This window comes from Pituophis catenifer, unplaced genomic scaffold (assembly GCF_029215685.1).
Source record: "Pituophis catenifer annectens isolate HBS135680 unplaced genomic scaffold, rPitCat1.0.hap2 SCAF_1, whole genome shotgun sequence".
NCBI lineage: Eukaryota > Metazoa > Chordata > Lepidosauria > Squamata > Colubridae > Pituophis > Pituophis catenifer.
Window position 1 is genome coordinate 173038130 of NW_027256881.1, and position 26162 is coordinate 173064291.

Below are 26162 nucleotides of genomic sequence, written 5' to 3' on the forward strand. Positions count from 1 at the left end.
TTATGTAGCTCTCCATCTCACAATCAAGTGACTCTCACAATAAAGCTAAAGAACAGATAATTAATACATAATAAAGCAATACTCATTATTAAAAACTATAAAAGGAAAGCTAAAAAAGAAGAAATATTAGGCAAGGCGGTATTAATAATAGTGGAACCTCAAAATATATTATAGGTATATTGCCACAACATGGCAATATCTACAACAGATGTATTACAGAATATAACTCATCAATCAATCAATCAATCAATCAATCAATCAATCAATCAATTGGAATAGAGCTGTAAGGGACATTGGAGGTCTTCTAGTCCAACCCACTGTTCAAACAGGAGACCTTATCCAGTCCTTTTCAAAAACCTTGTATTAACTTTTTTGGCTGCTGCCACACACTGCTGGCTCATGTTTAAGTGATCGTCCACTAGGACTCAAAGATCCCTCACATAGTTATTGTTTTTGAACTAGGTTTCACCTACACTGTACTTGTGCCTTTGCTTTTTCCTGTCTAGGTGTAAAACCTTGCTTTTCTCCACATTAAATTTTCTGTTGTTGGATAGGGCCCATTGTTCAAGTCTGCAAAGATCTTTTTGGATCCTGAGCTTGTCTTCTGGGGTGTTCGCTATTCCTGCTAACTTAGTGTCATCTGCAAATTCCCCTTCTATTCCCTTATCTAAGCCATTTATGAAGATTTATTTTTTTTTTGCAAAAAGTTTTTATTTTTTATTTTTCTTAACACACAAATTACATCTTTTTGGAACAGAGCCCGGTCGTCAATTTATACAATTTTTTATCATCTTTAATAAAATTTTATACATTCTATTTTACCATAATACTTATTTCTTAATCTTAAATCACCTATCTCAACTAATACCATCTTAAAAAGATTTATTCAAATTTACTTAATCAAAACAATTACCCTTCTATTAACCCCCCATAAATCTTAATTCAATTAATACCTCATAATACATTTCACAATTCTTAACCTAAATCCTCACTATTAACAATACTCAATCTTAAATCACCTATCTCCTCTATTACCATCTTATAAAAAGTTTACTCTTATTTATTTAATCAAAACAATTACCCTTCTATTAACTCACTTTAAATCTCAATTCAATTAATAACTCATAATACATTTCACAATTCTTAGCCTAAATCCTCACAATTAACAATACAGGTCATACATGTTTATATTTCAAAATCTTATTTCCCTTTCTAAAACTTCCCCACATTTATTATTACTTCATGTAATGTTCATTAAATCTTTATTTCCTTATTACTTCACCAAGTTTAGATCCTATCTCTAATCCCAAAAATATAGCAATTTAATATTGAAACATAGTTCTTAATTCAAATAAAACTACAATACAATTTCAATCATTTCCCACAATTCTGTCTCTTTAACCATATCATTTATATAAAAAACCAGTTTAAGTAATTCTTATTTGTAATTCATAGTCCTATATTATTTCAATCTTCTTTTCTTTTTAGATAGATATATTATCAAAAACATTGAAAATATTAAAATATTAAAGTTATTGAAAATATTCAAATTATTGCAATTATTATAGGTATTTAAACAATATCCCAGTTTTTATAGTCATCAATTATTCTCAAATAATACCATGTATCATCTTAATAAACATTGATTCATTATGTCCATTGATATATTTTCTTTTAGCATAGTCTATTTCTCATATATTACAGCTTCCATCCATATTTCAATTTTTAGTATCTGTAACATATTCTTCTCATATTTCTACTAACCATTATTAATCTTAATATAGTTATTTTATAAATCAAAGTCCTGGACTTTTCTATTTTACCCCATATTCCCCAATTCTTTCACTGTTAATCCCAATGTAATCATCTTTATAACTATTGTTATTCACAATATCGTCTCTAATCGCGTGGCTATTGTAACACTCTCTACATGGGGTTCCCTTGAGGAGCACCCAGAGGCTCCAACTGGCGCAAAGCGCGGCCGCGCAGGTGGTTATGGGAGCAACGTGGCGCTCCCGTGTGACACCTCTCCTGCGCAAACTGCACTGGCTCCCGGTGGTCTTCCAGGTGCGCTTCAAGGTTTTGGTTACCACCTTTAGAGCGCTCCATGGCTTAGGATCTGGCTACTTACGGGACCGCCTACTACCACAAACAGCCTTCCACCGGCCAGTACGCTCTCATAGAGAGGGGCTCCTCCAGGTGCCATCATCCAAACAATGTCGACTGGCAGCCCCTAGGGGGAGGGCCTTCTCTGTGGGGGCACCTACTATCTGGAACGAGCTCTCCATGGAGATACGGAGGATCCTGGATCTGCGCACTTTCCGCCGTGCTTTGAAGACACTCCTATTCCAGCAGGCCAGCCTGGCCTAATTTTTTCCCCTTCTTTTAAATTTTTAAACTCAAATTTTAATTCGTTTTAAATTATTGGGAGTTTTAAATTGTCTTGGGCAAAAATTATTTAATTGGGTTTTAATCATGTTTCAATTTTTGTATTTATGTGTTTTATTTCGTGCCTGTTCACCGCCCTGAGTCCTTCGGGAGTAGGGCGGTATACAAATTTAATAAAATGAAATGAAATGAAATAAGAACCTCCTTTTTATTATTACTATCCACCTGTACATTACTTATTCATATTTAATCACGTTGTCTTTGTCTTCTTTATTTCCAGCTGTTGTGTCTTGTTTCTTCATTTTCTTGTCTGCTTGCGTATATTTCATTTCAGCTTCAATGTCCTCAAATTTTGTCCTCCATGTATCATTTTAGTTATTTTTCTTATTTCCATTCCAAGTCAAATACATCAGTTTGTTTCTTCTCTAATTCCTGCACAATTTTATTCTTTTTAAGTTGATGTTATCCCAATTATAAGAGTTCCATTGTTGTTTCCCCTTTTCTTCCCCCCCCCCAAGTCAAGCCGCCTGCAGACAAAGAAATCATCCTCCACAAATTCTCATGGTTGTTATCTGTAAAGTTCACGATTTTCCAAAACAAAAAACCAAATTGCAATGTTCCTTTTTACTCCAGAATGTGTCTCTCTGTAATCCACAATTTCCAATTGTTCAACAAGTATCCATTTTGTTTGTTACATAACAGTCTTACTTGGCTTCTCTTTTTCTTTTTAGTTTTAAAAGTATCAAATCTTTTTTTTAACGTCCAGTCCAAATTTAAACTCTTTCCAATCCTTTGACCATGTCTCAATGTTTAACATTTTCAATTAGTTTTACTCATGAGTCAATTTTCTATCGGGTCTTTGCCTCTTTAAAGTTACGTTTCAAAATCTTCTTTGCCCCCGTGCTCCTTAGCCGCTATTTTATCGCTAGGGGTTTTGTAGTTAAAAGATGTTTCCTTTGATGTTATTACAAGCCTGGGTTGGCTGTCACTCACCCGGCTTCGAAAAACTCTGTTCCATTCCACTTTCCTCCTGCTCATTACTTGATCTGGTTGTCCCAGTTTCTTGGCAGCCGCCATGGCTGCCGCCCCCCGCCGCCGAATCACAGAGAGTTCCCTCTGACCTTCGAGGAACTTGCCTGTTCCTCTTGTTTGTCCGAGGTGCCTCTCTTTCTTCCCCATCCCTGCAGGACGGTTCTGGTCCGAAGAACCATTGGCGGCAGTTCGTCAGCCGGGGTTTTCACAGGGCTCATTGGAGCCCGCTAATTTCCCGACTGTCTCGCCGCGACACCAAACCGGAAGTCCATTTATGAAGATATTGAAGAGCATTGACCCTAAGACAGAACTTTGTGGTACCCCACTGCTTACTTCCCTCCATGTAGGCGTACTACCATTAAGGACAACTCAACCACATTTTTCTAGCTTACCAAGAAGTAGGTTGTGGTCTACTTTGTCAAATGCCCTGTTGAAGTCTAAATATACTATGGCCACAGCATTTCGCTTGTCTACTAATTTAGTCACTTTGTCAAAGAATGAAATAAGACTGGTTTGGCATGATCTGTTTTTAACAAACCTGTGCCGGCTAGTAGTTATTACCTTATTTGTTTCTAAATGTTCACAGATCGGTTTTTATTGTTTTTTCCAGTATCTTCCCAGGTATTGATGTTAGCTGACTGGTCTGTAGCAGGGGTCCTCAAACTTTTTGAACAGGGGGCCATTTCAGGGTCCCTCAAACTGTTGGGGGCCCGGACTGGCTAGGTGGGTGTGGTTGGGGGGCCCCATGTGACTGAGTGGGCATGGCTAGGTGTCCATGTGATTGGGTGGGCGTGGCTAGGTGGTCATGTAACTGGGTCGGTGTGGCTGGGTGGGCGCGGCCAATTTAGCAGTCCATTTTGCCAATTTAGCAGTCCATTAAATAATACACACAAATGAAACTTTAATTTGTTTTCCTCCTTGGAGTGTTTTATTTGCTTTTGTTTGACTTTTCTTTTTACTAGATCATTTTTTAAGTTGTTTACAAGTCTAGTGGTCCACTTCAGAAAACTCAGTTTTGCAGCAATTCTTCTCAGCCCCAAGGAGGTTATAATCGACATTCATCCATCTCTCTCTCTCTCTCTCTCTCTCTCTCTCTCTCTCTCTCTCTCTCTCTCTCTCTCTCTCTTCCTCCCTCCTTCCCGCCCTCTCTCCCTCCCTCTCTCCCTCTCCTAGAAGAGGAAATGAGGTGGGGAAGACAAACCTTGCTGAATCCCATTCCATTCCATTCCATTCACTCTCTCCCTCCCATCTCTCTGTCAGGAAAGAGACAGCTCCTACAAGAGCAAATGGGGGTGGGGAAGAGAAAGCTTGCTCCATTCCATTCCATTCCATTCCCCGTCTCCCTCCTATCTCTCTGTCAGGAAAGAGACGGCTCCTACAAGAGCAAATAGGGGTGAGGAAGAGAAACTTTGCTGAATCCCATTCCATTCGCATTGCGGCAGTCTCAATCTGCTTTTGGAATCTCACTGGCCGGAGCTTCCTCAGCACCTGTTGAACCTGCGCAACAGGCTTAGGCAAGGGCTCTGCACATCTGGCAGGCAGAATCGGACCAGGCAGGGATCGCTTGGAGTGGATGTAACAAGGAAGCCCCAAGATGGGGGCTCAGCAGCGCTGATCTGCTAGCCAGCCAGCCCTTCCCACCTCCCTGTCCAGTGGCGGAGGTGGTTGTCCTCCTTCAGGCAGCCGAGCAGGAGAAAGACGGGCAGCCAAATGGCGGGGGGGAGAAGGCGGCGGCTGTTGCTGTGTGCACTCCCTAGCTTGCTCGCGTCTCACCAGTCCCACTTTGTCAACAGGTGCACGAGCTCGGAATGGAGATTCAGCAGGGTGGGGGTGGGGCGGCAAGGCAGAAGGCTGCCTTAAGTCCAGGGAAGGGACTGCACCCTCGGGGCTCCATCTGAAGGAGCTGCATCATTCAGGCAGCGCCCTGAAAACATTGTGGAGCTGCTGCCTCGCAGGACAGGGCAGAGTGCTGCTCTCCCTGCCGAACAGCTCCAGTGAAGGAGGCACATCATTGGGGGTCTCTACCCCTGGCAGCCCGAGTGGCAAGTCCGCCACCACTCAGCAGACCCGTGCAGCCTGAACGAGGCAAAGAGGCCAGTTAGAAAGGCGCGTTCCTCTCGCACACCACTGAGGCTGTCAGCAGCTTGCACAGGTCCATTAGGCTGTGGCCACCAAGAGTGGGGAAAGCCAGATCCCCATCGGAGCCCTGGTTGCCCAGGCCCAGCAGAGATGGGGGGAGGAATGCAATCCCGGTTTTCCCCACTCGCAGTGGCCGCAGCCTAAGGTACAGGGGAGCGGAATGCAGTCCCGCAGGCTGGATGCATCGGACAACCGCATGCCTTGTCCAGTGGTGAAATATAAAATTTGTTACTACCGGTTCTGTGGGCATGGCTTGGGGGGGGGTAATGTGATTGGGTGGGCATGGCCAACTTTTTTTTTTTACTTTTAAAAGCATTTTTTCAGCAACCTTAAGAGGTTGCAGGAAAAAAATGCTTTTAAAAGCCTCTGACGATCAGGCAACTCAGCTGGGATCGACAGAGGCTTTTAAAGGCATTTCTTTTTACAACCTCTTCAGCTTTTTTTTTTACTTTTAAAAGCATTTTTTCAGCAACCTTAAGAGGTTGCAGGAAAAAAATGCTTTTAAAAGCCTCTGACGATCAGGCAACTCAGCTGGGATCGACAGAGGCTTTTAAAGGCATTTCTTTTTACAACCTCTTCAGCTTTTTTTTTTACCTTTAAAAGCATTTTTTTGGCCAAAGAGGTTGTAGAAAAAATGCTTTTAAAAGAAAAAAAAAGCCTCTGATGATCGTGCGGCTCAGTTGGGCATGGGGGGGGCAGGGATTTTTGCTGCCGGTTCTCCAAACCGCCCGTTGTCATTGCTACCAGATTGGGCGATCCGGTCCGAACCGGGAGCATTTCACGCCTGGCCTTGTCCCAGCCACATGGGATGGAGCAGGCGTGTGATCCATATCACGTTCCTCACCCGCCCCCACCCCTCTGCCTGCTGCCGATGCAAGTGCTGCCACCACCTTGCCTGTTTCTTGGAGGGCCAGCTGCAGAGTCCCTGTTGCCAGACAGGGACCTTGCAGTCTCTGGCTGTCTTCCCCTCTGGCAGCCGCAGCAGGTGAGGCACCTCTTCCCCGGGCCCCTTGTCAGCCAGGAAAAGCCAGCCAGGCGAGGAGTGGGTGGGAGTGGTGGGGCAGGGGGCAGGGCAGGGAGTGGGGCTGAATCCCACCACTGCGCGGACCGGATACATTATGTCAGTGGGCCGTACCCTGCCCGCGGGCCCTAGTTTGAGGACCCCTGGTCTATAGTTTCCTGGGTCTGGTTATTTTTTGAAGATGGGAACCACATCAGGTCTTTTCCAATCCTCTGGTAGTTCACCAGTGTTCTAGGACTTTTTTTAAAGATATGGTACTATGGTTCTGAAATGACATCTACCAACTCCTTTAAAACTCTGGGATGTAATTCATCAGGTCTCGATGATTTATATTCATCAACATCAGACAGGTATTCTCTTACTATTTTCTTGCTTATTTTAATTTTTATTTCTAGTCTGTTTCTTATAGTTAGGTTTTTGGCAGGTTGGGCTATAAATTCTTTTTTATATATAACTTTTATTATTTTATCAATGTATAAAATACAAAGAAAAATAAAAATAGGAAGGGAAGGGAAGGGAAGGGAAGGGAAGGGAAGAGAAGAGAAGGGAAGGGAAGGGAAGGGAAGGGAAGGGAAGGGAAGGGAAGGGAAGGGAAGGGAAGGGAAGGGAAGGGAAAAGGAAGAGAGGAAAATATGAGGTACAAGGGAAGAAAGAAAAAGGTGTTGACTTCCGACTCTTTTTGGCACAATACAAGATAGCAACATTACAACCTCAACTTTTTACTTTTACACATTAGTATATAACTAGCCATTTCTATAACAACAAAGCTATTTAATCAGCAAAACCAAAGTCAAAGTTTCATTTTTCCCCTCAAAAGCACAAAATCCAGAAGTGATATCCAAATAAAAAACATAAATATATCCTCTTTGAATAGAACAATCAATTTAACCATTACAGCTTTATCTTCCTTGCTGTTGAAATAATGTATTTCTATTTGCACTTAATAATCTTTATAAACTATCACCATTTATATTAACAAAATTCACTGTATTCTTTCAGATTTTTTAACCTTAAAGGAAAAAAATATTTTTCTCAACCATTTTAAAACACTAAGCTTTCTTTAAAAACATTTATAACATTAAAAAATTCTAATACATCTTTTTAAACTTCCTCTTAGCATACATACTTTAAAGTTCACTTTCAAAGCAATACCAACCAACTCCAATTAACTCATTAAATTTATATCACTCTTCCAAGTTACCCTCGTAGAATTTTTTTTCTTCTTGTATACATCCTTTAGATGTTTCTTTAGACTAATACATCTTTTTCTTTAACTTTCTCTTAACATATATATTTTCAAATACACTTTCAATAATAGTTTATAAACTTTAGGAATTACTTAAGCATTATATATATATATATATATATATATATATATATATGTATGTATGTATGTATGTATGTATATGTATATGTATATGTATATGTATATGTGTGTGTGTGGGTGTGTGTGTGTGTGTGTGTGTGGGTGTGTGTGTGTGTATATATATATATATATATATATATATATATATGTAGGTCTTTGGTTATTCGGGTCTTCTCCCACGTAAAATTGGAAGTGTCTTGGCGACGTTTCGACGAAGTCTCATTCGTCATCTTCAGGCTGGTGTTCTCGGCTTCGTGCTTCCAGGAGCAATGTGAGATCGCAGCTGTCTCTTCCTTTTAACTGCTAGTGGGGGTGTGAGCTGATTGGGTGGGAACTTGGCTGTGCTCTGATTGGATGGGGGGTTGGTTGTGCTCTGATTGGCTGGGGGTGTGTTCTGTTTGGGTGGGGGCTTGGTTGTGCTCAGCTTAGTCTGAGTTGCAGGGGGATTTGAGCTGGTGAGCTGCGTTGTTGTTGTTTGGCTTCGTGTTTGTGGCCGTGCGAGCTCTTCATGGTGGGTGTCAGTCTGCTTCATGTATGGATTGGAGGGGTTTAAAGTGGCTAATGATGCAGCTGCGGTCTGGCTTCTGGTCCTTGGTCGTGGCTCATTATCAGTGTGGGTTTGAGTCTGAGAAAACATATATATATATATATATATATATATATATATATATATATATATATATATATATATATATATAAAAATTCTGAGGTTTTCGCGGGTGTTTGTATGTAGGTCTTTGGTTATTCGGGTTTTCTCCCGCGTAAAATTGGAGGTGTCTTGGTAACGTTTCGACGAAGTCTCATTCGTCATCTTCAGGCTGGTGTTCTCCGCTTCATGCTCCTAGAAGATGACGAATGAGACTTCGTCGAAACGTTACCAAGACACCTCCAATTTTACGCGGGAGAAAACCCGAATAACCAAAGACCTACATATATATATATATATATATATATATATATATATATATATATATATATATATATATATATATATTATTATTATTATTATTATTATTATTATTATTATTATTATTATTATTATTATATATAAAGGGGAAAATACATTTTCAAACTTCAGATTAATTTTTTCTTTCAATTACAAATCCTAATCCCAATTGACTCATTCATTTTAAGTCACTTCTTCCAGCTTGTCTTCATGGAATAAATCTTTTTCTTCTTGGGAATGTTTGTCATAAGCTCTTTTTCTCAAACATTTCTCAGCATTGTTAATATCCATGAGGAAAAAGTCCCGAACTTTTCCTTTTAAAAGTTGCACATTTTCTTGGAGCTCTTCTTTCAATTGTGTTGGGAAGCTTTTATTTAAAGTCTCATGATAAAAATTTATGTCAGGTTTATATTCCAGAATTACAGTTGACTCCTCCGCATTGTCAGCTCCTTGTGAAATTGCCTCAGTGGTTTGGTAATTTTCTACACATATTTGCATTTCTGAAGTAGTTTGAATAGTCTTTTTAACATCCTTGGAGCACAGTTGTTCTATGAACTGATGGGTTTTATTTAAAGATTTTTCAAATACATCTGTAATATTTTGTTCCTCCATCTTCTTAACTCCTTTTTTAGTCAAAGAGTGGCTTTTTTGTAAGTCACTTAAGAATTGCTGACCAATCAGGAATCATAAAAATTGGAAAATTTTAGTTTTAGCCACACACAACAAAACAGACCAAGCTACTAATTACTAAAAATAATAAACTAGAACCACAACTTTCTGCCCTTATATTTCTCCATCGATTTTTTTTAAAAAAGATACTCCATGCTTCATTATTTTAGCTGGCCTTAGCAGCCTTCTTCCTTGTTGTTTAATAAAAAGAAATCCCCAAAATGGTGCAGATCTTCAAAAACGAATAACAGGCTGTAGCTAAAGAGACCCTCTCTTACCTTAATAAAGATTAATAGTTTCCCTGAAAATAGGACCTACCCTGAAAATAAGCCCTAGTCCGATTTTTACACCTGCACTGAATATAAGCCTAAAGTAAGGCCTACTTAACAGTATGCGTCAAAAGGGCACGCAGTACGCGCCAAAAGGAGGCTTGGAAAGGTAAGTAGAACAGCGAGGAGGGGATCAGCTGTGGCGCACAGTTTAGCTTCGCTAGAAAGCAGGAAATCCTGCTTTTTAGCAAAGCTAAACTACGCAGCACAGGTGATTGTTGGATCGTAGCTTTTTTTAACTACGGGTTCGACCGAACCGGAGCTAACCGGTAGCATCTCACCGCTGGGATTTGGCATTGTGATTGCTCTGGGGTGGGATAGGGTCCTAAGTCCAAAGATTTGGCATCCACAATCATCTTATGGGATGATTCTGGGACTTTCCCTAGCCCAGGATAATAATATAAACTAAAGGAATGCCAGTTCATTCTGTTGATATTGATAGTTGGAGAAGCTAGATTCCAAGGAAAACCCCTCAGGGATCTTTTCACTGGAAGTGGCTATAATTTCTTTTTGTGTGAAGACTGATGCAAAGAATGAGTTAAATAGCTCTCCTTTCTCTCTACTGCCTGTTACTTCCTTGCCATTTTCTTTAGTAGACTGACTGTTTTCTTGACTTTTTTCTTGTTATTTATATGTTGAAAAAAACTTTTTTATTATCTTTGACTTTTCTTGCAAGTCTTTGTTCATTCTGAGCCTTTGCTTTCCTGACTTCATTTTTGTAGATGGGTTCATGGGTTCACCTAATTTGGCATGCCATGCAAATAAAGAATATTATATTCAGGCAATATGCTATAACTGTGTTCCAGTAACATAACATAAAAGTAAAGGTTTCCCTTGTCCAGTCGTTTCCAACTCTAGGGGGCAGTGCTCATCTCTTGTTTCTTAGCCAGGAGAGGCAGCATTGTCTGAAATCATTTCTGTGGTCATGTGGCCAGCATGACTATAGGCTGGGGCACATGGAATGCTGTTACCTTCCCAAGAAAGTGGTACATATCTATTTGTTTGCATTTGTATGCTTTCAAACTGCTAGGTTAGCAGGAGCTGGGACAAATAATGGGAGCTCTCCCCACTGTACAATGCTCAGGTCTCAAACTAAGGCTGTCAGCTTTCCAATTGATAAGTTCAGTATCTTTAACTGTTGAGCCATCACACCCCCATTCTCATAACATAATGGAACACAAATTTTCTAGCCTAGTATTAGAATAGCTAGTGCACTGAACAAACATCCTTCAAGAAAAAACATTCAAGATGGCAGCTCTCGCCTAATGTCTGTTTGATGATGGGGCAGCTTTGGGTCGTTTGGAGGTCCACCGGGGCTGATTTAACTCCCTTCAGCCCCAGCACCAACTAGGGGAGCCTTTTCCCAGCTCAATGAGGTTTCTCTCACCCTCTGGATCATCGGAGCTGGGCAGATATTAGCATATGAAGGCACCATGGAAGGCTAACTCTAGCAGTTCCGTTAATGGCAGTTACATCAGTTCCTCCATTCTTAAAGCAACGGCAGTTGGAACGACAATGGCAGCAGGCGGCGGTGACGAACGGCACCATGGCAGTCCCTGTCGAGCCCTAGACACCCTGGGGGCTCCGAATTGATTTGGGGACTTGCCGGGAAACCTGAAGTTGCCCTCACCAACGATAGCTGCTGGGGCGGTAATGACTACTTCTTCGAGAGGCCTGAGCTAAGGCCAGTGACAGCTTGCAACGTCATCAGAGGGAATAACGCAAGGTGTTTAGACCCTTACTGGAATTGGAAGACATCATTATAATGTAAAGTCTGGAGCCTGGCAATATATGCAGAGGACTATTCAATATGCCGAGAGTAGGAGAGGCCAGAGGTTGACAAAAGACTATCTGCCTGGTCACCTTGGAGGCCTCCCCCACCTTTCTCAATTCTCTACCTCAGCCAGTCCCTAACCCAGCCGCCTCCAGTTTATACACTACCACCTTGATTTTGACACTGACCTAGCTGCCTCCAGACTATACTTTCACCACCTAGACTACCTTCCCTCTTTATATACATCTATCCCCCCCCCCCAAGGAGCTATTATCATTCTACCTTCACTGTTTGCTTTATTTCCAACTGAGCCACCCTCTTGTCATACGTTGTCTGGGCAGCTACTAATGTGAATGCTGAGGGAGTTTTGAATTACTGACATCATTTGAGCAGACGGAACAACAAATTTATTGCGACCATCTCATTCAGAACAAGCCACCGTGAGAGGATGACTAGATTTTTATCCTCTGTCCATCCTGAGATAGTACTAAACTCCTTCTCCCTGCCGTGAGAGGGCAAGGGAGACCAGTTTCTTACCCACACAGAATTTATTACTCGCCTGCATCAGACTGTTGGACCAGACCCAAATGCTATACCCATCTGACTTACTAGATGTATTTGGCGACCGAACTCTTGGCATTGTGAGACTCCCCCCTCGCAAATTTGGCCCTCCACATTATCGAGGGCCTACCTTGATGACGGATTTTGGAATTCTGAGAGGTGGCACGGTGCTAAGAGGGGATTAAGGGCTTTCTTATCTAATTTTCTAACCAAAATCTTAATGGCTTCTGAAAGGGGGGTGGGTATAAACAGGGTGGATCATGTGGATTTGGGGGGCAATCCACAGAGGGAGGGATTAGTAAATAATTTTCCAAAAGTGAAGCTAAAGTCAACACAAAATTACATCATAGAAAACTTGGAACTGGGAATAGGCAGACTTAATACTGGCATGGAAATGGGCTGTTCTATCAAGGTTATGGTTGGGAGAGGCAGATATGGTGGGAGCAGGAGGCCACATCATGTCAGGGGGGTACGCACCCACTATCTTCAAGCGGTGGTGTGCTCTGACCTCCAAAGCTCTTCTCGTTCCTTGGGTTGCTTAAGGTCTCAGAGCCTGAGTCTTAGGCTGATGTTATGCAATGCCAGGTCCGCGGCTAACAAAGCCCCCCTCATTTGTGACCTAATTCAGGAGGGAAAAGCGGACCTGGCAGGTATTACAGAGACCTGGTTGGGCAATGAAGGGGGGGTCCCCCTCGTAGAAATATGCCCACCAGGTTTCCGCGCATTCTATCAGCCAAGGACTTGGGGCAAGGGTGGAGGTGTGGCGGTCATTATAAAGGAAGGTCTTGACCCTAGGGAAGTCACCGTCCCTCAGACAACCGGATGTGAGTCCCTCCTCGTGAAGTGGGGTTATGGGTTACAGATGGGCCTGTTGATTGCGTACCTGGCTCCCTGCCACGTATCAGCAGCCCTGCCTGAGCTCCTCAACGTAATAGCCGAGGTGGCAGTTGAGACTCCTAAGCTACTGGTTATGGGAGATTTCAACCTGCCATCCATTGGTGAAACGTCTGAAGGGGCTCGGGAGTTTATGGCTTCCATGACGGCCATGGACCTGACCCAATTAGTTCATGGCCCTACTCACACGGGGGGACACACTCTGGATTTGATCTTTATCTCTGACCAGTGGCTGAATGGTTTAGATATAGGGGATGTAGTCATCGAACCCTTGTCATGGTCAGACCATTCTCTCCTTAAGCTTGACCTTCTGATCACTACAACCCACCGCAGGGAGGCGGAATCAATTAAATGGTTCCGCCCCAGGCGCCTGATGGATCCTGATAGGTTCCGGATGGAGCTTGGGCCATTTCCTGAGACCTTGGCTCATGACTCAGCTGAAGACCTAGTGGCGTCCTGGGATAGGATGGCCGCTGGTGCTTTAGACCGGGTCGTGCCTTCACGGCCTCTGACCCGGCGTCAAACCTACCCAGCTCCTTGGTTCTCTAATGAGCTGAGAGGGATGAAACGCCGGAAAAGACGCCTAGAGAGCAGTTGGAGGACCAGCCGTTCCGAATCCGACTGAACACTAGTGAGATCTTATATTAAAACCTACTTAGTGGCGATAAAAGCAGCAAAATGTAACTATTTTTCCGCTCTTATTGCATCGGCAGATAATGGCCCAGCCGCCTTGTTTAGGGTTACCCGCTCTCTACTCCAGCTGAGAGCCCGGGAAGACCCTCTGCAAGGACGAGCTGAGGATTTTGCACAACATCTGCACAATAAAATCGCTCAGATTCGGGAAGGCTTGGACTCTAACTGGGTTAATTCGGATGAAATGACGAGGACAGATCTTGAGGACATTATCTGGGATAAGATTGATACTGTGACTCCTGAGGACGTGGACAGGTTACTGGGGAAGTTGAATGCAACCACATGTTTATTGGACCCGTGCCCTTCCTGGCTAGTGCTGGCTACCCAGGAGGTTACACGTAGCTGGCTCCAGAGAATTATTAACGCTTCTCTGAGCGAGGGATTCTTACCTTCCGCCTTGAAAGAGGTGGTGGTGAGACCCCCCCTTAAGAAGCCCTCTCTGGATCCGGCTGTTTTAGCAAACTACCATCCAGTCTCCAACCTTCGCTTTTTAGCAAAGGTTGTCGAAAGTGTGGTGGCACGACAGCTCCCACAGTACCTGGATGAAGCTGTCTATCTAGACTCGTTCCAGTCCGGCTTCAGGCCTGGATACAGCACAGAAACAGCATTGGTCGCGTTGGTTGATGTTCTCTGGAGGGCTCGGGATAGGGGATGTTCCTCTATCCTAGTCCTATTAGATCTCTCAGCGGCTTTTGATACCATTGATCATGGTATCATGCTGCACCGGTTGGAGGGGTTGGGAGTGGGAGGCACTGTTTTACAGTGGTTCTCCTCCTATCTCTCCGACCGGTCGCAGTCCGTGTTGGCTGGGGGGCAGAGGTCGACCTCAAGGCACCTGGTTTGTGGGGTACCGCAAGGGTCGGTCCTCTCGCCTCTCCTGTTCAACATTTATGTGCAGCCGCTGGGTGAGATCATCCGTGGTTTTGGGGTGCAGTGCCATCTGTACGCTGACGATACCCAGCTGTACATCTCCACCCCAGACCACCCCAATGATGCCCTTGAAGTGATGTCCCAGTGCCTTGAGGCCGTACGGATCTGGATGGGGAGAAACAGGCTTTGACTCAACCCTTTCAAGACTGAGTGGCTGTGGCTGCCAGCGTCCCGGTACAGCCAGTTAGTCCCATCACTAATTATTGGGAACGAGTCATTGACCCCCGCAGAGAAAGCTCGCAATTTAGGCATCCTCCTGGATGCACGACTGTCTTTAGAAGATCATATAACAGCCGTGGCCAGAGGAGCTTTCTATCAGGTTCGCCTGATTCGTCAATTGCGTCCCTTTCTAGACCGGGACTCATTACGCACAGTCACTCAAGCCCTCGTCATTTCCCGACTTGACTACTGCAATGCTCTCTACATGGGGCTCCCCTTGAAGTGCACCCAGAAGCTCCAACTGGTCCAGAATGCAGCCGCGCGAGTAATTATGGGAGCAACATGGCGCTCACATGTAACACCTCTTCTACGCGAGCTGCACTGGCTTCCGGTGGCCTTCCGAGTGCGCTTCAAGGTGTTGGTTCTTACCTTTAAAGTGCTCCATGGCTTAGGACCTGAGTACTTACGAGACCACCTGCTGCAACCGATAACCTCCCACCAACCAATACGCTCTCACAGAGTAGGCCTACTCATAGTACCATCATTAAAACAATGTCGTCTAGTAGTTCCAAGGGAGAGAGCCTTCTCTGTGGGGGCACCTACTCTTTGGAACAAAATACCCCCTGGAATACGAATAATCCCAGATCTTCGCACTTTCCGATGTGCCCTGAAGACCTTTCTGTTTCAACAAGCAGGGCTAGCATAAGCATCTAAATTCTATGCCAAGATCTTAGCAGATACACCAAGTTGACTCAATTTATTATTTACTGTTTATAAAAAAAAAAAAATTAAATGTATATGAAATCTTAATCTGTTCACCGCCCTGAGTCCTTCGGGAGAAGGGCGGTATAGAAATTCAATAAATAAATAAATAAATAAATAAATAAATAAATAAATAAATAAATAAATAAATTCATTCATTCATTCATTCATTCATTCATTCATTCATTCATTCATTCATTCTTCTGTCCTTACTCCCCTATATGATGACTGGGTCACATTATGTCTCCTTTCAGCTCTGTTGTCCTAGAGTAACAGCAGAAAGTAGTGAATATACTTTATGGCAAGAATGGGATCAAATAATTTCTCTGAATATGCTCTAGTGACAACATACCACCAAATGCCCCCAGGTGGTATCCCTCAGAAGATGAGTGACTAAATTAATCAAAATCTAGCAGATAAAGTCTCCCATTAATTTTTTAGTTGTGATAGGAAGACAAACTCAAGATTCAGAAGGATCTTGACAAACTTGTGCATTGGTCCTATCCAACAAGATACAGTTCAGCTGTGAGAAAAGGTCCTGGATTTAGGTGCAAAATAGATGGTACCTGGCTCAACAGTAGTAACTGACAGGGATCTAGGTGTACTAGTGTACTACCCCTTAAGTATGAGCCAGCAGTGTTCTGCAGCTACGAAAAAAGCTAACACAATCCCAGGATGCATCAATAGAAGGATAGCATCAAGATCACAAGAAGTGATAGTACTGCTTTATACTACACTACTGATATCATATTTTGAGTACTCTGTCCAGTTCTGGTTACTACAATATTAAAAAGATGCTGAGGCCCTGGAAAGAATGCAAAGAAGAGCAACAAAGATGATAAGGGGTCTGCAGACTAAATCATAGGATTGTAGGAAGTTAGCACTCACCCCTCTCCTAGAAGAATGAAATATTTTAGGAAATATTAGAAAGGCAGAATATTATATTTCCGGGATGAGAAATGGAGAAACATGTTTTAAAGACAATGCTGCTCCCTGTTCCCCTCCCCCCTTTGTCAATGGGCCATTAAGGCCAGAACCAGTTCACTCATTCCCCCCACCTTTGTCAATGGACCATCATCTGCAACACAATAGCAACAGAAACTCACCACATGGCAAGGCTCAAGAAAGCTTGGGAGATAGCCTACAAAGTTAGCTAAGACCCCGCCCCCTGGGAGTCTCATAACCAATCAGAATACATTTCTTATACAGGAACAAGAAACTCTGAGGTGGGGCACAACAGATGGCATAAAACCAAGGCACTCCCGCTGGGGACATCTGGCGGTGATGTCACGCTGTAGTGGGACAAACGAGTGGGGCTCCGCTTGTTCGTACCCGATTTTTCGTGTTTTTGAGGCTTTTTCGGCAGGTCGGATCTTGGAGAGATCGACGAGGTAGAGGGGTTCCATTGGAGTTCGAACGAGGAGTAGTGTGAGCTCCCATTCGGCAAGAGAAGCCCTCTGGATATACACAGAAGAAATCTGCTTGATAATGGCAGATCCAGAGGCATGATGTCCCGATGATTGGTACAGGGAGAGAACAATGGAAAGCAGCTTAAAGAACCAGTGAGAGGAGAAATAAAAGAGACAGAAAGGGAAAACTCTCAAGGATTATAAAAGGACTCGAGACAGAAGCGGTAAAGTGAGTTTTCAAGAGGGGAATTGAGCAGCGAGACAGCGGTGGGAGCAGAGATCATGAGCTGTCAAAAAGTGCGGGGGGAGTGATCGTGCGAGTGGGAGCTAACAAGTGGATTGAGTTTTGATTGTTGTATTACTAGTACTAGAAAGAAATTTCTATTTTTTTGGGACTGTTTCTGGGAAAAAAAAGAGAAAATGTTGGTCATGCTGGATGCGTTGGAGGTGGCAGATTAGAAACTGTGTTACAGACAACGGAGGTGACTGGGCAGTTTTGATTACAGAAGACATTTTGGAGGAAGAGGTCAGAAAAAAAAACCCAGACACAAGACTCAGAGAGAAAGAAGAATAGAAGATATTATGATCTTAGACATATAACACCAGTCTACAAATCTACCAGTCTACAACAAACTTTTAAGAAACTTTGGTGTTAGTAAAAAATTAATTGAGGAAAAGATTACCAAGCAATAAATAAGACTTATATATCAACATATTTATATTTATATACTCGCTGAAATATTTATAATCAGATATTCATATATATTTATTGAAACATTTATAACCTATATCAGTGATGGCTAACCTTTTTGCCATTGCGTGCCAAAAGTGGGGGAAGTGCGGGGTGGTCGCGCGCATGCATACCCACACCCATAATTCAATGCCCCCCGCACCCAGCAGCCCCTTGCATGCAATTATGACCCCCCCTGCTCCCCCCGCTTATGGTACGTGATGCCAAAAAGGTTATCAATGGCCTGGTAGGCCCATTTTTTGCCCTCCCCAGGCTGCAGAGACTTTCTTAGTGCCTGGGGAGGGTGAAAACAGCCACCCGGAGGTCCTTCGGAGGCCAGAAATGGCCCGTTTCCTGACTTCCAGTGGGCCCAGAAGACCCAAAAATCAGCTGAATGGCGCGCGTATGCACCCTGGAGCTGAGCTAGAGCAACGCTTGCGGGCCCACAGATATGGCTCTGTGTGCCATCTGTGGTACGCATGCCATAGGTTCACCATCACGGATCTATATTATTTATTTATTTATTTTATTTTATTCAATTTGTATACCGCCCTTCTCCTAGTGGACTCAGGGCGGTGCACAGCCAGAACTAAAACACATACCAATACAAAATTTAAAATTATTAAAAGAATTACATAACTTTGGCCCAAATTTAAAACAATTCAAATTAAAACCCATTGACAATTTAAAAGCTAAAAAACTAAAAAAGACTACATCACATATATCATAAGACTATATCACATATTGTGATATAAAGTTAGATTTAATTGTAAGGCAAATAGACAACATTGGAGAGTATTGGAACATTAAGTCAGAAATACAACGAGTGAACATAATTACAAGTTACCTTTTTATAACATTTACAATTTATAATATTTTATAATATATCTCATTGTAGTGTATATATATATATTTAAGACTGATAACTGTAATTGAATCTTAAGAAAGAAGGAGTGTATTTTTTTATTTATTTATTTATTATTGCGATTTATATGCCGCCTTTCTCCCTAGGGACTCAAGGCGGCTTACAAAATGACAAATTCCAATACAAATCACAATGAAATAAATTAAAATCAACAACCCTATTAAAAACAGTTTAAAATTATAACAGTGTATCCCCAAACGGATCAGTTGAGTTGACGAAAGAGCCACGTCTTCAGCTTGCGACGGAAGGAAAGAAGGTCGGGAGCTATCGTGAGCTTGGTGGGCAATCCATTCCAGAGGGTCGGGGCTCCCACAGAGAACGCCCTCCTCCTGGGGGCCGTCAGCCGACATTGTTTGGCCGATGGCACCCCGAGGAGGCCGACTCTGTGAGAGCGCACAGGACGGTGGGAGAGCGGCTGGAGATGGTCCTGCAAGTATCCCAGGCCTAAGCCATGAAGGGCTTTATAGGTGAGCACCAGCACCTTGAAATGTATCCGGAGCGCCACCGGCAGCCAGTGCAGCTCACGCAGGAGAGGTGTTACACGGGAGTATCTAGACGCCCCCGTAACTACCCATGCGGCTGCGTTCTGGACTAGCTGGAGCCTCCGGACGCATCCCAAGGGCAGCCCCATGTAGAGGGTGTTACAGTAGTCCAACCTAGAGGGTAACGAGGGCATGAGTGACCGTGGCGAGGTATCCCGGTCTAGAAAAGGGCGCAACTGGCGCACAAGATGCTCCTGTGTGAAGGCCCCCCTGGTTACAGCCGTCAGATGGTCCTCTAAGGACAGCCGAGAATCCAGAAGGACACCCAAGTTGTGGACCCTATCAGAGGGAGCAAGAGTTTCTCCCCCGATCGTTAGAGATGGAACCTCCAGATCCCGGGATGCTGGCATCCACAGCCACTCAGTCTTGGAAGGGTTGAGTCTAAGCCTGTTCCTCCGCATCCAAACCCGCACCGCTTCCAGGCGGTGGGACATCATGGAAAAGGCATCCCTAGGGTGGTCAGGGGTGGAGATGTAAAGCTGGGTATCATCAGCATATTGATGATACCTCACCCCATAACCACGAATGATTTCACCCAGCGGTTTCATGTAGATGTTAAAGAGCAGAGGGGAGAGAACCGATCCCTGAGGCACCCCACAAGTGAGAGGCCTCTGGGAGGATCCCTGACCCCCCACCCAAACAAACTGCAGACGACCAGAGAGATAGGAGGAGAACCACTGTAAAACAGTGCCTCCTAACCCCATCTCCCCGAGCCGCTGCAGCAGGATACCATGGTCGATGGTATCGAAAGTCGCTGAGAGGTCAAGAAGGACCAGGATGGAGGAACAACCCCCATCCCTGGCCCGCCAGAGATCATTTACTAGGGCGACCAATGCCGTTTCCATGCTGTGACCACGCCTGAAACCAGATTGGTAAGGATGAGAAATGGAAGAATCTTCAATTGTCACTTATGGGAAGGATAGCAATTATAAATATCAATATATTACCAAGATTATTATTTCTATTTCAGACAATATCGATAAAAATTGAAAAGACTTATTTTCAATATCTAAATATGGTAACAAGGAAATTTATATGGCAAGCCAAAAAAAGTTTAAAAATGCTTCAGGATACGAGATTACGAGAAGGATTTGGATTCCCGAATTGGGAATTATATTATCAAGCAGCAGCACTGACATGGTTGAAAGAATGGATTGAATTAAGAAATATAAGATTATTAACATTGGAAGGGTATGATTTACAACAGGGTTGTAATGCTTTTTTATGGTATAGTAGAAGTAAGATACACAGTACTTTCAAAGACATTATATAAGAAATGCATTATTATTGGTATGGGAAAAAGTTAGAGACAAATATTATGTGAAAATACCAATATGATTATCAACAATGGAAGAGTTAATTCACCCAAACGTTTTTAATCTTGGAAATATTGTTAGATATAAAGATTTGTTAACAGATAAGGCGGACTTGAAAAGGAAACATGAACTGGAAGAACAGGGAATTGAGATGGATTGGTATATGTATGTGCACATACAAACAAGATATGAAAAAGATGTTAAATTACAGGGTTTTTATTTAGAGAAGACTGAGCTTGATAAGATACGGGTACAGAGGATAAACTAATTTAAAAATGTTACAATTTTTTTACTAAATATAGAACTAGACGAAGAACAAGTAAAAGAAACAATGATAGCCTGGGCAAAAAACTTTGGATATTCAATTGAATTGGATAAATGGCAACAATTATGGGAAAGAAATTATGAATTAACAATGTCCACTGCATATAAGGAAAATCTATATAAAATGTTTTATAGATGGCATATGCCCTCTGAGAAATTGGCAAAAATGTTTAAAGATAAATCAGCTAAATGTTGGAAATGTCACCAGTTACCAGGTTCATATTACCATATGTGGTGGACATGTCCTGAAGCGAAAAACTATTGGAATAAAATTAAGTTATGGATGGAGGAAATGATACAACAACGTATAGATTTAAAACCAGAGCTATTCCTATTGGGTATCTTACCAGAGAAAACTAGTAAAAATAATATATATTTGATTATACATGTAATAACAGCAGCAAGGATTGTTTATGCACAAAAGTGGAAAGCAGAGAATATACCTTCGGAGGGAGAAGTAATTAAAAAAATCTTAGATTGTGCAGAAATGAATAGATTAACTATGATGATAAGGGAAAGAGAAGATACAGAATATTTTAAGATATGGAACAAATTTTACTATTGATTAGAAAAGAGTTACAAATAAGTTTTTAAAAGAGATTGAAAAAAATTGGTTGTAGTTAGAATAATATATTAGTGGAAAATCTTTGTAAAGGATTTGGTGAGATTGAAGACAGAAGAGGTAGAGAAGAGAAGAACTCTTTGGAAGATAACATCGAAATGTCACATGGAAGAAATGAATGATGTACTAAATGTTTGTTTGTCTTAAAAAATAATAAAAAAAAGAAATGGATAAAATATTAACAGGTACAGATGAAAAGATAATCACCAAAATATATAACTGTCTCCTCAAATTCAAAATGGAGGAGGAAACAGGGAAGGAAACAATGATAATTTGGATGAAAAATTTTGGATTCAACATAGAATTAGAGTACTGGGGGAAAATATGGGGAACAAATTATAAAATGACGTTGTCGGCCGCCAATAAAGAAAATATTTATAAAATGTTTTATAGGTGGCATTTACTCCCGACAAGATTGGCCAAGATGTTTTCAAACAATCCACTGCACTGTTGGAAATGTCATCATCCATAAGGGACATACTATCACATGTGGTAGACATGTTCCAAAGCAAGAGACTACTGGTTAAAAATTAAAAAATGGTTGGAGGAAATGACTGGGGAAAAAATTGATATGAAACCTGAATTACTTTTGTTACGGATTATAAAAGAAAAAATGAGTAAAGAAATTCAATACCTCATACTCCACATAATTACGGCCGCCAGAATCTCATTTGCCCAAAACTGAAAACAATAACATGCTCCAGCAAACACGATGATTATAAAAAAGGTGCTGGAATGTGCAGAATCAGATAAATTAACAATGGAACTTAAGGACAGAGAGGAAACAATTTATTATGAAACATGGAACAGATTATATGATTGGCTGGAAAAGGAATCTAAAATTAATGGATAGTGTATAGTATAAGAGAAGATATTATAATGGAATGTTATATTTAATGTGTAGTAGGCAGGGGTGAAATGTAAAATTTGTTACTACTGGTTCTGTGGGCGTGGCTTGGTGGGGGGGTGTAATGTGACTGGGTGGGCGTGGCCAACTTTTTTTTTTTAACTTTTCAAAGCATTTTTTCTGCAAATGCAAAAAAATGCTTTGAAAAGCCTCTGCCGATCAGGCAACACAGCTGGGATCGTCAGAGGCTTTTCAAAGCATTTTTTTTACCACCTCTTCCGCTGAAGAGGTTGCAGAAAAAAATGCTTTAAAAGCCTCTCTGACAATCCCAGCTGTGTTGCCTGAAAAAAAGCAGAGGCTTTTCAAAGCATTTCTTTTACCACCACTTCCGCTGAAGAGGTTGCAGAAAAAAATGCTTTGAAAAGCCTCTGACGATCCCAGCTGAGCTGCGCAATCATCAGAGGCTTTTTTTTTTACTTTTAAAAGCATTTTTTCGGTGTAGAAAAATGCTTTTAAAAGTAAAAAAAAAAAAAAAAAAGCCTCGGATGATCGTGCGGCTCAGCTGGGCATGGGGGCACACAGGGATTTTTGCTACCGGTTCTCTGAATCAGTGTGATCCAGTCCGAACCGGAAGCATTTCACCAGTGGTAGTAGGTATGTATACATAACGTATTGATTATATGAATAAGTATGTAACAAACAAAATGTGTATGTATATAATTGGCTGAAAGATAAATTGGATATTACTAAAAATGCCGGTATTGGGAAGCTGCAAAAGTGTAACTAAGATTTTAAAGATGTAAATGTTGAATAAAAATAATTAAAAAAAAAAAACCCAAAAAACAAGGCATTCCTAGCATCTTGCCCCTTTTTCTGCTCAGGAACAGGGGCATGCTCACACATGCCCCTGTGATTCTGCTCAGGATCTCAAGCCATGTGATTCCTGTCCACCATTAAACCATGTTTCCAAGCAGTCTCCATGTTTCCAGTGTCGTTTTCCCCACCTGGAACTGAACCCCGATGGACATTTCTTCCAACAGGATGAACAGTTAAGGGAACTAGGTATGTTTAACCTAATAAAGGGGAAACATGATATTTGAAGGGCTGTCACATGGAAAAGAGCATTGATTTATACTCCATAGCACCTGAGGGCAGGACAAAAAGTAATAGGCGGAAGCTTGTCAGAGGAAGATCCAACCTGGAAATAAGGAGGAATTTCCTGATAGTCAGAATGATTAATCAAAGGAACAGCTTGCCTCCTAGAGTTGTGGGTGCTCAATTGCTGGTGGTTTTCAAGAAAAGAATGGGCAACCATTTGTCTGGGATGGTATAAGGATTCCTGGCTTGGGCAGGGGGTTGGACCAGAAGACCTCCAAGGTCCCTTCCAGCTCTAGGATTCTACGGAACACCCTGAGAAGAGGAGGAACATATAAATTACTATTATGAAAGAATTATCCTTCAGCCACAGTGAAAGAAAAAGAATCTGTATTTTGGGTTCAATGGAGGTCGTTCTTCTGAGCCCTGACATATGGATCCAGTTGTTATTGCAAACAAATCCAGTGTAAAAGATCTACTGCCTGCCTCCCCATCCCTGACTTCTCAGAAGTGTCCTTTCTGGGGTGAGAGTAAAATTGGTCAGTTTCAAGAAAGGGGGTTGCCTTAGAACAGTGGTTCTCAACCTTCCTAATGCCTCGACCCTTTAATACAGTTCCTCATGTTGTGGTGACCCCCAACCATAAAATTATTCCTAAAACAGTTGAAAATACTTGTTTTCTGATGGTCTTAGGTGACCCCTGTGAAAGGGTCGTTCGACCCCCAAAGGGGTCACGACCCACAGGTTGAGAACCACTGCCTTAGAATATTGCATTCAAGGTTGTGTGAGAGTGCATCTGACAAATTTGAGGGGAACTAGGAAGTATAGAAGATATAAAAAGAGAAACAGGAAACTGATCTGATGTGAAGTTAGGGTTCACACCTTTTGCAATGCTCCCAATTCTTGTAAATTTGTGTATTTATTGGTTGCTCCCTTCAAGAAATGCCTCCATCATTCAATGTTGCTTTTATGGCTAGCAATTCTCTATTGAAATTATTGTTACTTTCAGCTGGGAAAAAAAGATTAGAATAAAATGCACAAGACAAGAGGTTCCTCCTCTCTTTGCCAAAGCCTGAGGGAAAACAGTTCCAAAGCAAGGTCAAGGCATTAATTTACACAACAAAGAGGCAACTGGAATCCAGATGTCTAAATAGCAGCTGAGATTAAAAGAAATCCTTCAAGCCCTCAAAGATGGCTTGTTCTTCAGGGAATCATTTAAATTGGTTCCCTTTTATCAGAAGTTTACTGAGCTGTCTTGTGCACCTTGGAAAATTAGGGATGAATCTTTTATTTAAAAATGCAAGGTTCTCCAAACAATGTATATTTTTCACATTTTAGATGTTTCTCATGTGAAAACATACTGCACTTTAGTGGGATTAATCTGTACTTATTCTGCAGAGATCCAATAATCCAAATAATCCAAATGGTTACATGGATTATTTGGATTATTGGGCTCCAACAGGCATTTTTCCAATTTAGCAAAAAAAGACTGGGTATGTGAAAAAAAATTAATACATTTCTGATGTGAATTTCATGTAAGGATGTATCTACTGAAAAAAGGCAGGACAACATCCTAGTACAGCTATACATTTGTCTAAAATATTGGAAATCTGGAGAAAATCTCAGAGTAATTAACCAAACCATAGGGCATTACTGTGGATGTCAAAAGCTATTAAATATTTATGGATGTCTATTATTCAGATACATTCTTCTTAAGATATATAGGAAAAACACAATATCTTTTGAAGATAACTCAGCAGATCTAAAATAAAAGGTATTGGGTGATAGTCTAACTCAGGGGTGGGCAAATGTGGCTCTTAAACAACCTGTGGACTTCAACTCCCAGAATTCCTGAGCCAGCTTGGCTGTCTGCCCACCCCTGGTCTAACCTAACAGATATAGAGTTCAGGAGTCTCTAATCATGCACAGCTCTCAACCAATTCTTTTTCTTTTTCTTTACAAAAAATGTAGACATACAGTAGATGCTGGGGATCCCAATGCCCATAGCTTATTCATTGAGATTTTCTGCATAACTTAGTATAAAACAGCATTAGTTTTAGACAATTTCAGTCTGTGTACATTGTAGATTATTTAAATAGTGTACAAATTTAATATGTAGATAAATATTAAATTTCTAGAAATGTGCATAATACCATGAGATGCAAGCATTATCTCCTAAGCTTTTACTTTTGGTTCATAGCTAAATATTTACCTTTCATCACAGGAATGTGAATGTTGCTTCCAGATTCCAAACTTTGTAAAGTCGCTTGCAAGCCAGTAATCTGAACAATGAAAGAAAATCTATCAAGAACCTTTAGAAAATCAGAAATAATATATGACATTAAGTATAAAATATTTCAATATAGTTGAGAATCTCAGAATACTAATTATATCAGATTATATATAATATCTTAATACTTCAGAAAATCAATCAAGATTAAAAATTGTCCCGTGGCACAGAAAGGAAGACATGGTAACAATTTCTGCTTCTCATCATCATCTTTCATGCAAAAAGAATTTGTCACTCAAACCTGCATCTTAAACTAAACCCTAAGATGCACAGTGGACAAATATGATAATCTTCCTGGAATCAAAAAGCCATAATGGAACCTATAATTCTTTCCACTTTGCCATGCTTGGCATCTGAGCAGCTTGGAGACCTGTCTTTATTGAACAGAAATTGTTTCTGCC

General features: G+C 41.6%; 1 protein-coding gene across 6 annotated transcripts in view; it reads right to left on the minus strand.

Annotated features, from left to right (window-relative positions):
• SPAG16 (sperm associated antigen 16) overlaps positions 1 to 26162 on the minus strand; it is a 581714-nt gene that overhangs the window by 502809 nt on the left and 52743 nt on the right. For all 6 annotated transcript variants that reach the window (XM_070933195.1, XM_070933193.1, XM_070933192.1 and 3 more), the window contains one exon: positions 25684 to 25753. In XM_070933195.1, coding sequence (XP_070789296.1) covers positions 25684 to 25753 — 70 coding nt within the window. The remainder of the gene's footprint in view (positions 1 to 25683; positions 25754 to 26162) is intronic.